We start from the raw sequence: 13,323 nt of genomic DNA, 5'->3' as shown, positions 1-13,323 counted from the left end.
AGGAAGCCTGGCATCAAGATGACTGCATCACCTTTGTCAGTATAATACTGGAGCCCACAGGCTAAGCAGACTCCCCTGCGCTGTGCATAAACCTGCCAGGTAGCTAGAACAATGTATTTTGCTCTCCCGTCTTGCAGTTCCCCAGCCCAGGCTGAATGTTCCCATACACAGAGAACTGCAAGACCTGAGAGTGCCTTTGTCTTGCCCCAGGGAAAGTATCACTTAGGAGCACGTCTCATTCACCGTACTCTCCTCACAGCACTGTCTCTCTCCTGTTGCAGCAGTAATGCTGGAGGATGGAAAGTCAGGCTGCAGAGTGCACTGTGGCACTGAGCCTGGCGTGAGGAGCTCTGCCGAAACACTGCACCCGTTCTGCCTAGAACCAGCCCCTCCTGCCACCTGTGCAGTACTTTACCAGGATAAGTGCAAGACCTGAGGGTTTACTTACAACTACCACCTAGCAGCCTACAAGATTTGCATTGGAGCAAACCTAGGTATTTTAGTGGCACCTGGATGGCAGTGTGCTCTCAGCTACAGCAGAACCAGAGACCACTGCACTAATCAACTGTATGCCAATCTTGGTCTGCCTTGGGGGGAGCCCTGGCCACTGACTTCAAAGGGGTAGGGCAGGCAGAGGTCCTCAATTCAATTTATGAAGAAAGGTCTTCTGTCCTTCCCCCACTCCTCACGAATTGTGATGAAAACCAAACACTTTTGTGCCAACATTTGTCTACGTTCTTTGGGTGTTCATCCATAAAAATGATGCCCCAGAATTTTTCAACAAGCAACAAACTTCACTTGGGAGGGCAGCATTTTTGTTTCACTAAAAATATTCACCACACTGGCCCAAATTTAAGATTTTGGTTCTTGTAATCAATCAAAAAAAAAAAAAAAAATCAGACTTTTATTTTTGATGAAAAGCCCAAACCATGCAATAAAAATGGACTTCTTGTGGGAACTGCCATTTTGAGCAAAAAAAATTTTTTAAAGCTAAAAATCAAATGAAAAATAATAAATGTTCAACCGGCTAATCAAAGCAGAGTTCAAATATGATATTTAAAGTCAAGTTCACTGAAACCTGAGATTGGTCATTCCAAGCTTTTCTTCCCACCAAAATAAGGAATTAGCTTTTTAAAAAAGAAAGAATTTCAGTAGAATTATTTTTAAGTTTTTGAATTTTTTTCTTCAAACAAAACTCAAATATTCAATTCTCCCCTCTCTCTTCACCACACTCTATTTTCACCCTTTTTACATTCTGCCACCAGAATAGGGAGACAATAAATTTAAAAAAGGGAAAGAGGAATACTTTTCATTTTTTCACCCAAAAATCAGAATATGCAGTCTGCTCAATCACTAACATTTTAAGATTTACAAAACACATTTAGTACTTTGCAACCAGCTCTAACTCCAGGCTGTAAAGCTAGGTATAGACATTCAAAAAGCCTGAGGTGGAACCAATCTAAGTTACGTGGTTTTCTGTAAGCAGCAGAGTTTAGATCCGTAATGAACAAAGCACACATTTGCCCTTCGGGGAGGGAGGGGGACAAATCTTAGACCGGGTTCCACCATTTTTAAACCAGTCTATGTGCACCAAACTTCTGTTCTGTTATGGGTATAGGCCGATTTCCAATCACTTATACCAGTAAAAATGTAATGCCTGTACCTGGCCCAAATGTGTAACCCACGTTAGATGGAAGCTGGACCCCTCCTAAGAACTATCTGAGATTAAGTGACAGTCTCATGTTAAGGGGTGTAGGTTGTAGCCGAGTTGGTCTAAGGACATAGTCACCCAAGGAACCTTGTCAGTCTCATGTTAATGAATTCTAGTATGGCGAGGCCAAAAGGCATAAAGAAAACTGTCTATATCCCCTTTTGCATCAGCCTTAGACCTCTGTTAGGCACACAGTTCACTTTTAAAACAAACAGTGTCAGCCCAATCCCCTGGAAGCTGGGTTTTAGTGTGTGCCAACATATGGCGGGTTTGTTCCTTACAGGCACCAGAGGAAATGCAATAAGAAAATGTTACTTACGTTCATTACGGAGTTGATCTCAGCCACGGCCTCATCATCTGTGGGGAACTGGTAGATTTGCACTCCATTGCTCACCAGCTCACTCATGATCTTGATCTTAAACTTGTGCAGCTCACTCTTGGAGATGGTGTCTGCTTTGGCAATGATTGGGATAATGTTCACCTGCAGTGGAGGAAAGGGGAGAAATCAGGGGAAGAAGCAGAGGATACATCTGGAAGTGACAGCACAACAGCTGATTGAGATTCACTCTGGTATTGACCCTGAAGGAATGGTGAAGGAATTGTGATGGAACCTGGATGATGATGCTCTTTAAGTTTCCTAAATACCCAAACATGCAATACTTTGTGTACAGCAAGCAGCTAAGCACAGGTTGGGGTAAGATGCTACCATCCAGGCCTTCCGGACCAGTAACACAACTTCTGCACAAATACCCTGCACTAAACGTAGGCAACTACAGGTAAATCCAACCCCCATAAACAAATGAGACACCAGATAAGAAATGATCCTCAAAAATTCTCCCCCCGATACCCACAGATTCTGACAATGTACTGTCCCAGCCTTTGGTGGCTGAGCCTATATCTCCAGGAGGTTTCTTTCACACTTCACTCTCCAGTTTTGTCTCGGTTTAAGGAGCTCCCTATAACTTGGATCTGATCTTTATCACCACTCGCAAGTTGCCTCATTGAAGCCATTTCATCCCCCAGCACATCTGTAAAAATAAGCTCATCCACCACAATGTTCCAGGCAGTGCTGAATGAGACAGCATGAAATCCCCTGGCATTCCCCAGGGAAGGGCAGGGACTCTATAAGGATCTTCGCAGCAGTCGTCAAAGCCTGTCTGAACAGCTGCAGTACAGTGTACGTCTCCCAGCTGCGAAAGCCATCCAGCTGCCTCGCACCAGTCCGCAGACAGGAGACTGTTTTTATACTTGTCACTACTCAACTTCACTTTCACACCCGCAGCTGCTTAGACAAAACTGGCAGCGTGCAGCTGTGTCACTGCAAAACCATTTCTTCACAGCTACAGCTTGTCCACTTAAAGCTTGAAGAGGAGACAGAGCCAGACCCACGCACTTCATCTAACACGAACGAGGCCTTCAACAGGGGAACTAGAAGCCTGGTGTGGAAGGTGATGTTTGGGTCAGGGCAAGGACCCGTCTTTTCTCTGGAGACCTGGGATGTGCGTCACAAAGAGGGAACAAGTTATATATGGTGTGTGGGGCTTTTACAGGCCCCCTTGGAGGTGAATGCTGCATCAAGTGGAGTCAGCTAGAGTTGCAGAGGCAGGGAAAAATCAATTTACAGCCTGCGAGCTGAACAGGCAGCTCAGTGAAGGCAACTGCAGCTGCATCACAGTTTCTCTGGACCTTAGTGCCTATCACTTCCCTGTGTTAGAAAGGGTTGGGGAGCACAAATGAATCCTCGCTCAGCTACTACAGTAGCAGGGGCCATATGGGTACCCAAGGGAGACAAGAGAAGCATGGAAAGGAGTCTGTCTTGTTCTAGTCCCCATTGGGTAGATGTCTTTGTTGTATAAAACAAACAAACATACATCAGCATGACAACACCATGGATGAATCTGGCTCTTTGTCTTATTTGCATTAAGTGGACTAAAAGCCTGCTGACAAAACAATAGGCCCTCCTCTGCTGAAAGCATTAGCGTAGCTTGGCCTGACTTTCAGCTACGCAGGAGATAGTTTGGCATGTCCTTTCAACAGCAAGCAAGAAGTAGGAGACATTAGCAGCAGCTGCTTCCCCTTGTATTCTCATGAATGCTTTCATGCAGATGGAGGCTACCAGGATTTGTCTCTAATTCCCTTTGATCAGACTCCTTTTGCCTTGTGAAGGCAGGGAAAGGCAAGAAGACTCTCCTCTTCACAATTTAAGATCCAATAGGATTTGCGAATGGATGCAGCCATTGCAGATATAACTGCCAGCAATTAGCTAACAACAAAAAATCTAAATTGGCTCCTGGTCTTCAACTGAATTAATCCTGGATTAGCCTAACTGCTTCTGACACCTGGCACAAATATGCACAGCTGCATCAGCCCCCATCCTGCTAAGATGAATTTGCCACCATTTAAACGGAGCTTCAGTCCCTCAGAACTAAAGAGCCCCACAGGAGGGCCCAAAAGAAAGGTGGGACATAAATCTAAACGCTGACTCCTGGTCACCCCTCCCCAGTCATTCCCCTTGTGACTGATTTGGTTTATAGGCTAGCATCTAGAATTAATAAATGCTGAAAAAGTTTAACAAACAGTAAAGTACGTCAAAAAAACCAAACTGGCTGCAACTGAACTTGGCCATCCCACACACTTACAGCATATCCATGGCCACAGCCTCCATGCAGTGACAGGCATGTGTGAAGGACACCGTCTCCAATACCCTTTGTTAGTGCCCAATAAGGTGACTCAACATTTAGTCAAGGAGTTGGAGACAAAACCCTCCTTTCAACCTCCTCTCATTCCTGACCAGAGTTTATAAAGCCATCTCAACAATAGAAATGAAGCTAACAGAGAAAGAAATTTATCCCTGCACTACCTGAGTAGGCCAGAAGCATATCAATGCAAGCACATTTTTAATCATGACTTTGGATTTCATAGAACTCTTCCTCGGACCTGGGAAGTGTTATCACTGTATCAAAGAGCAACTACAGCACTAGTTTTTGATCTTGCATTGAGCATGTCTGCTCATCATCCTTGTTACTAAGCCAGACATGAGCATCTGAAATCACTGGCAGAGCTGCAAGCAAGACCCAAGGGTCCTTGCTGGCTAAACCCTCTGGACCCAAACTGGGACAGAGTGAACATGTGTGAGTGAAGCCCCAGTGGAGTCATTCTGATCAGTGACCCTGTAATGAAATTTTCCCAAATCTTAAGGGGGAAATTATTTTCCCAAATCTAAGCCTTTTATACCCACTTTTGAAGTGATCTGAGTATTCCCTGTATATTTACAAGTTCTTAAAAAGTTATCCTCACTCAAATACTACCGGCCAATTCAAAACTGGTAAAGAAATAAAAGACCTTCAAAGCCATCAATTTATAAACAAGTGCAGGCTCAGCCCTTGGCCAAATCAGATACCAGGGTGAAGCAAAACCTGTTACCTCTTCCGTCCATCCCACACAACAACTTTCTTCTCCAATGCTAATGGCATCCTATAGTTTTCTGTGCAATATGGGTCACCCAAATAATCCTTCTTCTTGTTCTAGCACAGTATTGAACTGCTCCAGTATAATACAACCAAGGGTACAGACTATAAAATACAACAATGAATAAGCAGAATGAAACTACCAAGAGACCAGAGAAGGCTTGGTTGGAGGTTGCTTCAAAACACATTCTTCAGAATAAAACTTTAGCACCTCCAAATTTTTTTTTATTTTTTTTTTCAGGAAAGGGCTATTCCACCCGCAAAAGGGACTGGGAAAAAATGCCAATCTTCACGCCTCCAAGGCATTTTTGTTAGTTATGTAAAATTAATGCACTTATTATTTTTGTCTGTTTGCACTATACTCAGTACAGCTGGATTCTGTTCCAGCAGTACACCAGACGTGTTCACTTTAGTTTAATTATTCCTGTGCAGCCCCAATGAAAGTGAGGGATGGCCCAAATGTCACTAAAGCCACAGCCTGGAACTGCATGGGCCAAAAACTGGTTTGCAGAACCTCTGGTGATGAAATACAAATAGTAACAATGCCATCTTGAATTTCTCAATCCAGGTAGGGCAAGCAATTACCTTTATCTTGCAGAATGAACATGGAGCCCCGGGATGGCAGATTACAGAGATACTTTCCAGGGCAGAACTGCTTTTTAAGTGCATAATTCAATTTTGTGTCTGTGTTGCAGGGTGATAATCTTCCCATTTTCTTACTTGCACCAAGTGAAAAAGCCAAACCTGTTTTAATTCATAGATGCCTTCCTCTGCTAAAGAGCCAGCCAGTCATCTATTGTTTACCTACAATTCAGCTTTGAAGATGTTACTTGCTGCCTGAGAGAAATAAGATACAAGCAGACAACAGCTGGCCATGAGCTCAGCAGAACAATGTTATATTAGAGCATGACAGAAGGCTTTGTGCAAAAAAGCCATCACCCTGAGGAATTGTCTAAATCCAGCAAGATATGTTATTAAAACACTGCTAAGAATCAAAGCTGCATGCCTGGGACCTGACATCGCTCTGCTGAAGTGCAGCTAAAACCAAAACTCAGGATCAAGATCAGAAACATATTAAAGAAAGGAGAATGGTTCACTATAGTCTAGTGCTTAAGGGACAAGGCTGAGTCAGGAGACCTAGGCTTTCTTTACTATTTGACACAGATTTCTGCCTGACCTTTGCCCTGATCTTAAGAAGCTCCTAGTTTATCTGCCCATCAGGAAAGTCTTGCAAAACTAAAAGACTGACTGTTAAGCACTTTGATGGAAGATGATGAAGTGCATAATACAGGGGAGTTTTCTGTGACACCACACACAAGGAATGTCAGTCCGTCCCCCCCACTTTCCCAGCCATGTAAAAGCTCCACATTTATGCTACGCAAGCATTCCCTCCAGTACATCCAATGTTCTAAAGCCTTTGGGATGAGAAGGGATGCCCAATGGGAAAGCCTGGAAATGGGGAAAAAAAATTCCCACGCGTTCATGGTCGTAAGTGATTTATGTTGGTATTATCCAAAGGCCAAACTGAAAAGGCCATGGGGAGATGCAACAGGAAGGGAATGCACAAGCTGTGTGAGACTACCACCATCAAGCACTCCAGGGGAATCATACACAAAACAGTCTTCCAAACATATTTCAGGTTATATGTAATGCTGGCACCACTCCAAAAGCCAGAACTTATTAAAGGAGGCCTTGTGATGTTAATGCAACAGCCACAGTGGTTACAAACAAGCCACTGCAAGGTGGAAGCCAGCAAGGTCCCTGGAATGGGCCCAAATACAAGACCAACAGCGCATGGGTGGATGGTATGGGACAGCAGTCACCTCCCCTAAATGAAGCACCTGCCAACTAGGAAAGTCTATCAGAACTGCATTTAGATAAAGCTTAGAACAGAGGTTGGCAATGAGCCCTAGAAGCAGTTCAGGGGCTTCCCTGTTACTGGAATCTTGGTCAACATATTCCCAGCTGCAGTTATACCACCCAATCCTGCCCCGATGAGCTCCCTCCAAGTCCAGTGGTTTCAATAGGGCAATGAAGTGATAGGGCTGGCAGCCTAAGGGTTAAATAGTCTACAAGACAAGGAAGCTATTTTTGTTAAATGCAAAGTGCTAGGACAGGCATAGGCAACCCCCAGTACGGGTGCCAGAGTGTGGCACACGAAGGCATTTCACTTGGCACACAAGCCTCAGGGTGGACAGCAGGGAAGGGAAAGGGGCTGGGGCTGTGCTGCCACAATAAGGACTGGGCCCCTCGTGGCTTCCCCGCCGTCCACCCTGGCATGCCAACATCTTACAAGTTGAGGCTGCAGGTGTTTTTGACACTCTGCCCAAAAACACTGCCAACCCCTGTGCTAGGATGAAGGAGCAGCTTTGGGTGTTAACCTCTGGAGACTGCCTCCAGCCCCGACACAGCATCTAATAAAACCCAACCAGCAAAGACATCTTCAAGCTGCATGTCTGTTATGTAATTTAACAAATAGCTGAGTCACTTAAAGCACTGACCACTGAACATATACATATACATGAACTACAGATATAACCACAGACTAGACTATAAACAGCCCCACTCTCAGGATTTCAATGGGTTTAATAGTTTATGGCGATATAACTCCAGCTGGGAACTTGTCTTTTTCATACTTTGAGAAGACAACACGGCGTCAGTAGTTAGACTATTGAGACATACAAGTTGTGTTTTTGTTTCTGACGCTGGCTATATTTGACGGAGGGCAGGTCACTCATCTCCGTCTACTTCATTTTGTAAAATGACATTTCCTATGTTCCAGGAGAAGTCTGTTTTTATTGCTTTCAGCCCTGGTTACCTCACCAAATAGGCAACACAGCAAGCCTTGCAGTTTCCACAATACAACAGAGAGAGAGGAACCTGGAATCTCTCCTGACTTGTAGATTAGCACAAAAGCTAACTAAGCTTCAGAATCTTTTATTCTATGGTAGAGCTGATGAGACAGAAATAACCTTGCTTAACTTTCAGATCCCAGGAGAAACTACTGCAATGATGAGTGCTACAGAAAATCTTCAGAGACAAAACTTGAAAGCAAAAGGTTTGTATTCTTGCAAAAGGAGCAACTATTTTTATAGACACTTGAGAGAAAAGCAAACATGAAACCGCACAAAACTATCTGTAAAGGTCAAACATGACCTGCCCTATTACTGACCCAGCTCTCCCAGCTTTTTTGAGAATGAAATCACCTGACAACCACTGACCTGCTGGCTGTTATCTTTAAAAACTCGTGGCAATTGGGGGAGGTCTCAGACTAATGGAAAAGGGCAAATATAGTGCCCATCTTTAAGGAAGAGAAGAAGGAAGATCTAGGGAACTACAGACCAGCCAGCCTCACCTCTGCCCTCAGAAAAAATCATGGAGCAGATCCCCAAGGAATCCATTTCTAAGCACTTGGAGGAGAAGAAGGTGATGAGGAACAGTCAGCATGGATTCACCGAGGGCAAGTCATACCTGACCAACCTGACTGCCTTCTATAACTGGCTCTGTGGATGCGGGGAAAGCAGTGGATGTGATCTACATAAACACTGACTTTAGCAAGGCTTCTGATATGGTCTCCTGTAACAGCATTTTCCAAGCAAGCTAAGAAAGTACGAGTGGATGAATGGACTATAAGGTGGATAGAAAGCTGGTTGGATCGTCAAACTCAATGGGTAGTGATCAATGTCTCGAGGTCTACTTGGTAGCCAATATCAGTAGCCTGGGTCCAGTTTTGTTTAATTTCTTCATTCACAATCTGGAAGATGAGATGGATTGCACCCTCAGCAAGTTCGCAGCTGATACCAAGCTGGGGGTGTAGGGCTAGGATTTAGAGTGATCTAGACAAATTGGAGGATTGGGCCAAAAGAAATCTCATGAGGTTCAATAAGGACAAGGGCAAAATCCTGTACTTAGGAGAGAACAATCCCACGCATGGCTACAGGCTTGGGACTAATTGGCTAAGCAGCAACTCTGCAGAAAAGGACCTGGGGGGTTACAGTGAACAACAAGCTGCATATAAGTCAACAGTGTGCCCTTGTTGCCAAGATGGCTAACAACATACTGGCTGCACTAGTAGGAGTGCTGCCAGCAGATCAAGCAAAGTAATTATTCCCGTTTATTTGGCACTGGTGAGGCCACACCTGAAGTACTGTGTCCAGTTTTGGGCCCTCTGTGGCAAAGTGGGGCTCCCTGACTAGCCACAGTACTAGTTTCCCCACTTGCCTTTGGGCACGCCACCCACCTGACTTGCCTGCCATGCCTTGTTGTTAATTAATTAAGATATTAATTAAGGTGGGAGGCTGCCCATTCTTGCCCCGATGCCAGGGGGCGCTATCTGCGGCTCCATTCCTCCCCTACACCGCAGTCCAAGTCTCGCAGAGGGCATCCAGATGACAATGCCCCCAGCCTACAGCTGGACCAAGCTTAGGCCTCGTTGTCAGGCCTCAGTCACACATTCATACCGCCCCCCTCTCAGTAGGGCCTCACACACTCCACCCCCTCTCACTGGGTCTCTTTCATGCATTGACAACTCATACTGCCTTGCTCCCTCTTGGAGCAGGCCCCTTAGGCCATAGGCTTTACCTACTTCATACCTTGGGTGGCAGACGTACCGTCTTTTGGGCCTCTCCTGCGACCCTCACCGAGGTAGTGGCCACCCAATTACCTAACTGGGTCTAAGCTTGCCCTGGCCCTTCCAGGAGGGCAACTCTATACATATAACCATACTGGGCTCTCAGCCCTCTGATTTTCCCCCCCTTCACTGGGGCTCCACATCTCCGCCCCCTCACTGGGGCCGTTCTCTCACTGGGGTCCTCATTTCTGCCCCCTCACTGGGCCACGGGGCTTCCTTCCCCAGTGGGCTAAGATGGCCATAGCTGTGCCTGGCCCCAACTACCTTTCCTCGGGGTCTTGTACCCCACAGGCCTCAGGTGGCCGTAGCCGTGCCTGACCCCAACTACCTCCGATGTTACGTGACCCACCCGAAGGTGAGGGCTAGGGTTAAGGTGCCCCGACCTGCCTTTCACCAGGATGATAACTGGCCTGCCATTTCTTGGGGGCTACCGTGCCACTGAGAGCCCCACCAGGCCACCCAACTCCTGGCAGGGTGCAGTTTTATGTCATGCCCCGGACCAGGAGTCTCCAAGCCATCTCCTACAGCTCCTACCCTTACCTCCAGGATGTTGCATGGAGCCTTGCAGCCAGGCGAGATTACTGCCAGGCCTGCCAGCAGCAAACTGCTCTACTTATATAGGCGGCCAGAGATCTAAAATGGCCACTGCAATCAAGCACCTGCTGGCTGCTTGGCTCCGCTCTTAAAGTGGCAGGCACCAACCGTGCCCTGCCACACCCTCCACTATAGAAAGGATGCAGACAAGTTGGAGAGAGCCCAGCAGAGGACAATGAAAATGGTTAGGGGGCTGGGGTGCCTGGCTTGTGAGGAGAGGCTGAGGGAACTGGGTTTGTTTAGCCTGCAGAAGAGAAGACTGAGGGAAGATTTAATAGCAGCCTTCAACTACCTGAAGGAGGGTCCAAAGAGGATGGAGCTGGGCTGTTTTCAGTGGTGACAGATGAGAGAACAAAGATCAACAGTCTCAAGCTGCAGCATGGGAGGTTTAGGGTGGATATTAGGAAAACTTCTCTCACTAGGAGGGTGGTGAAGCACTGGAGTGGGTTACCTAGAGCAGTAGTTCTCAACCTTTTTTGTACCAGGACCCATTTGTAAACATTGATGGCCAGTCCTGACCCAGTGCCCCTCACTCCCAACCTGATGTCTCCTGCCCCCAGGCTCAAGACCCAAGTGTGTGGGACATGGGGGGCCCCAAGCAGCCCCTTGCAGGCTGGAACTCTGACAGCCTGCAAGGGAAAAGCCATGGTTTCCCATGTTTTTCTTCTTTAAAGGAGAATCCATTTTTTTAAGTTTGTTAAACCATTTTTAAAGTTTGTTTGCAACCCTTTCATATATTCTTGTGACCCACTTTTGGGTTGCGACCCACAGGTTGAGAAATGCTGGCCTAGAGAAGTGGTGGAATCTCCATCCTAGGAGGTTTTTAAGGTCTGGCTTGACAAAGCCCTGGCTGGAATAATCTAGTTGAGGATGGTCCTGCTTTGAGCAGGGGCTAGGACTAGAATTGATGACCTCCTAAGGTCCCTTCCAACCCTAATTTTCTATAATTCCATGACACCTGCAGTGATTTGATACCACTGTATGTAAGGCACTATACAGAGTTAATTTACAACTAGCAAAACCACTGCTCGTTTCAAAGAGCATATGGTTGTGCTGAGCTCCTTACCTTGCTATCCAGCTTCTTCATTGTCACAAGATCCAAAGACTTCAGAGAGTGCCCAGTTGGAGTGATGAAATACAGACAAACATGGATCCTTGTGTCATGATAGTTAAACAGGGAACGGCGGATTTTCAGCTCTTCTTGCAAGTAGTTTTCAAACTGCGTGTCAATGTAGTCAACTATTGGCCTGTAACTACAGACAGATGCAGTGAGCAACCTGAATGCTGATGTTTAATGTTATCATTTTAAAGACTTAACGATGCGTCTCAGGTACTTTATTTAAATACTATTTACTAAAGTCATAAATAATGTTAGTCTGCCAATGACAGCCTGAAAAGTGTTAGGTTCACAGAGTTTATAATCCAAAGGTATTTCCGGTCACTGTGTTACTATGATAAATGATGATGGAAGTGAAATATAGAAAAAATATATAGCTTCCATACAGCCAGCTTTGGCCAGTTTTCAGGTGAAGGCATCTGGCTGCAGAAACACCACTGCAAGTTGTTACCATGAATAGCAGTGGCAGATTACAGACCGCTGACCAATTGAAATCATTGCAAAACAGCCATTGCCCAAGGGAACAGGAAGCTCTTAAGATCCCAACACAGTGTCTGGACAGTTAACTGGGAGCAGATGGCAAAGTTTTACAGACAAACTGATCATTGTCATAATGGACAATTCCATATGTTCCAGGGCTAATATTTTGGTTTTTTAAAGCCAGAGGAATCAGGATAAGTGATTTAATACTACCAAACCCTAGGCCAGAGCCAGGCCTCCATCTCTTTCTAACCAGCTAACCAGCATTTACTGGTTAGCTGGTTAGAAAGGGAAGAGGCTATTACCTAATAAAGGCAATAGGACAAAGGCTGAGCATTTGCATTCTTTACTAAGTTCCAAAGGGAGCTGCTGATAGTCAGCATAGCTTCTGCATTTGCTGAATAACCTGGGAGAGTTAAATAGCCCATCCATTCCAGATATGGTTCTGTGCATTCCCTAGAACCTGGGTGCCACTGTCACACTTGGTGCATGAGCTCCTCTGGGTAATGCTTTGAGATGGAGTTACCAAAGCAACAAGTCCCTCCGCATAGATACCTTCACTAATATAAGACAGATTATGCCAAAGCTGCAGCTACCCTGGAGTGGGGGACTACTCTGCCCGAGTACCAGGGACAGAATCTAGCCTGTGGCTTAAAAATACATACATATAGCAGCAGCTTATAACTTTTTCAGCTAGTCTAGAGAGAACACAACTGCACCTCAGCAGGTCTCTGATGAAAGCCACAATACTTGCAGCCAGTGGGCATGCTATATAACTTTCACTTAATGAAACAAGCAAATCAACTCACATCTAGTTACAGTTTTTCACCATCTCATTAACCCCACTTTTTCAACTCCTCACCCAAATGCCCTCCACACATTCTCCCAGATGTACTGTAGCCTGGCCCTGTGCAATTAACATCATGCACAGTCTCCCAAGCTGCTGTACTAAATCCATATGACTCTGCTAGGTGCACAGAAGCATAAATGCTTTGTCTTCAATACTACAACTGGAATTGCAGGTAGCTACATGCCAGAGTGCTAGAGAGGCTGGTACAGACACCACAACCAAATGGCACGTGACCTGCCTTTCATCTTTATTGATCTGGTCTCCGAATCCCACAGCATCCACGATGGTCAGTTTCAGGTGCACGTTGCTCTCCTGCAGGTCGTAGGTCCGTGGTCGCAAGCGCACTGTGTTCTCATAGTGACTGGCCTCCTCCGTCTCAAATGTGGTATTGAAGAGTGTGTTCATTAAGGTGGATTTCCCAATGCCAGTTTCACCTAGGAAGTGGAAGCAAAAACCATCAGTTTGCTCTTGCAA

At 45.7% G+C, this 13,323-nt stretch overlaps 1 protein-coding gene across 5 annotated transcripts in view; it reads right to left on the bottom strand.

Annotated features, from left to right (window-relative positions):
- The window catches only part of SEPTIN8 (septin 8), a 63,860-nt gene that overhangs the window by 17,548 nt on the left and 32,989 nt on the right, over positions 1 to 13,323 (bottom strand). For 4 of the 5 annotated variants that reach the window (XM_019478383.2, XM_014597568.3, XM_059733543.1 and 1 more), the window contains exons 3-5: positions 13,088 to 13,283; positions 11,469 to 11,655; positions 2,031 to 2,192 (exon numbers count right to left, since the gene is read on the bottom strand). In XM_019478383.2, the coding sequence (XP_019333928.1) occupies positions 2,031 to 2,192; positions 11,469 to 11,655; positions 13,088 to 13,283 (545 nt within the window). The remainder of the gene's footprint in view (positions 1 to 2,030; positions 2,193 to 11,468; positions 11,656 to 13,087; positions 13,284 to 13,323) is intronic. The other variant, XM_059733541.1, reaches the window with a different exon arrangement.

Source organism: Alligator mississippiensis, chromosome 9, assembly GCF_030867095.1.
Source record: "Alligator mississippiensis isolate rAllMis1 chromosome 9, rAllMis1, whole genome shotgun sequence".
Lineage (NCBI taxonomy): Eukaryota > Metazoa > Chordata > Crocodylia > Alligatoridae > Alligator > Alligator mississippiensis.
The sequence above is the reverse complement of the archived record's forward strand: the minus strand, read 5'-3'. Positions and strand labels throughout refer to the sequence as shown.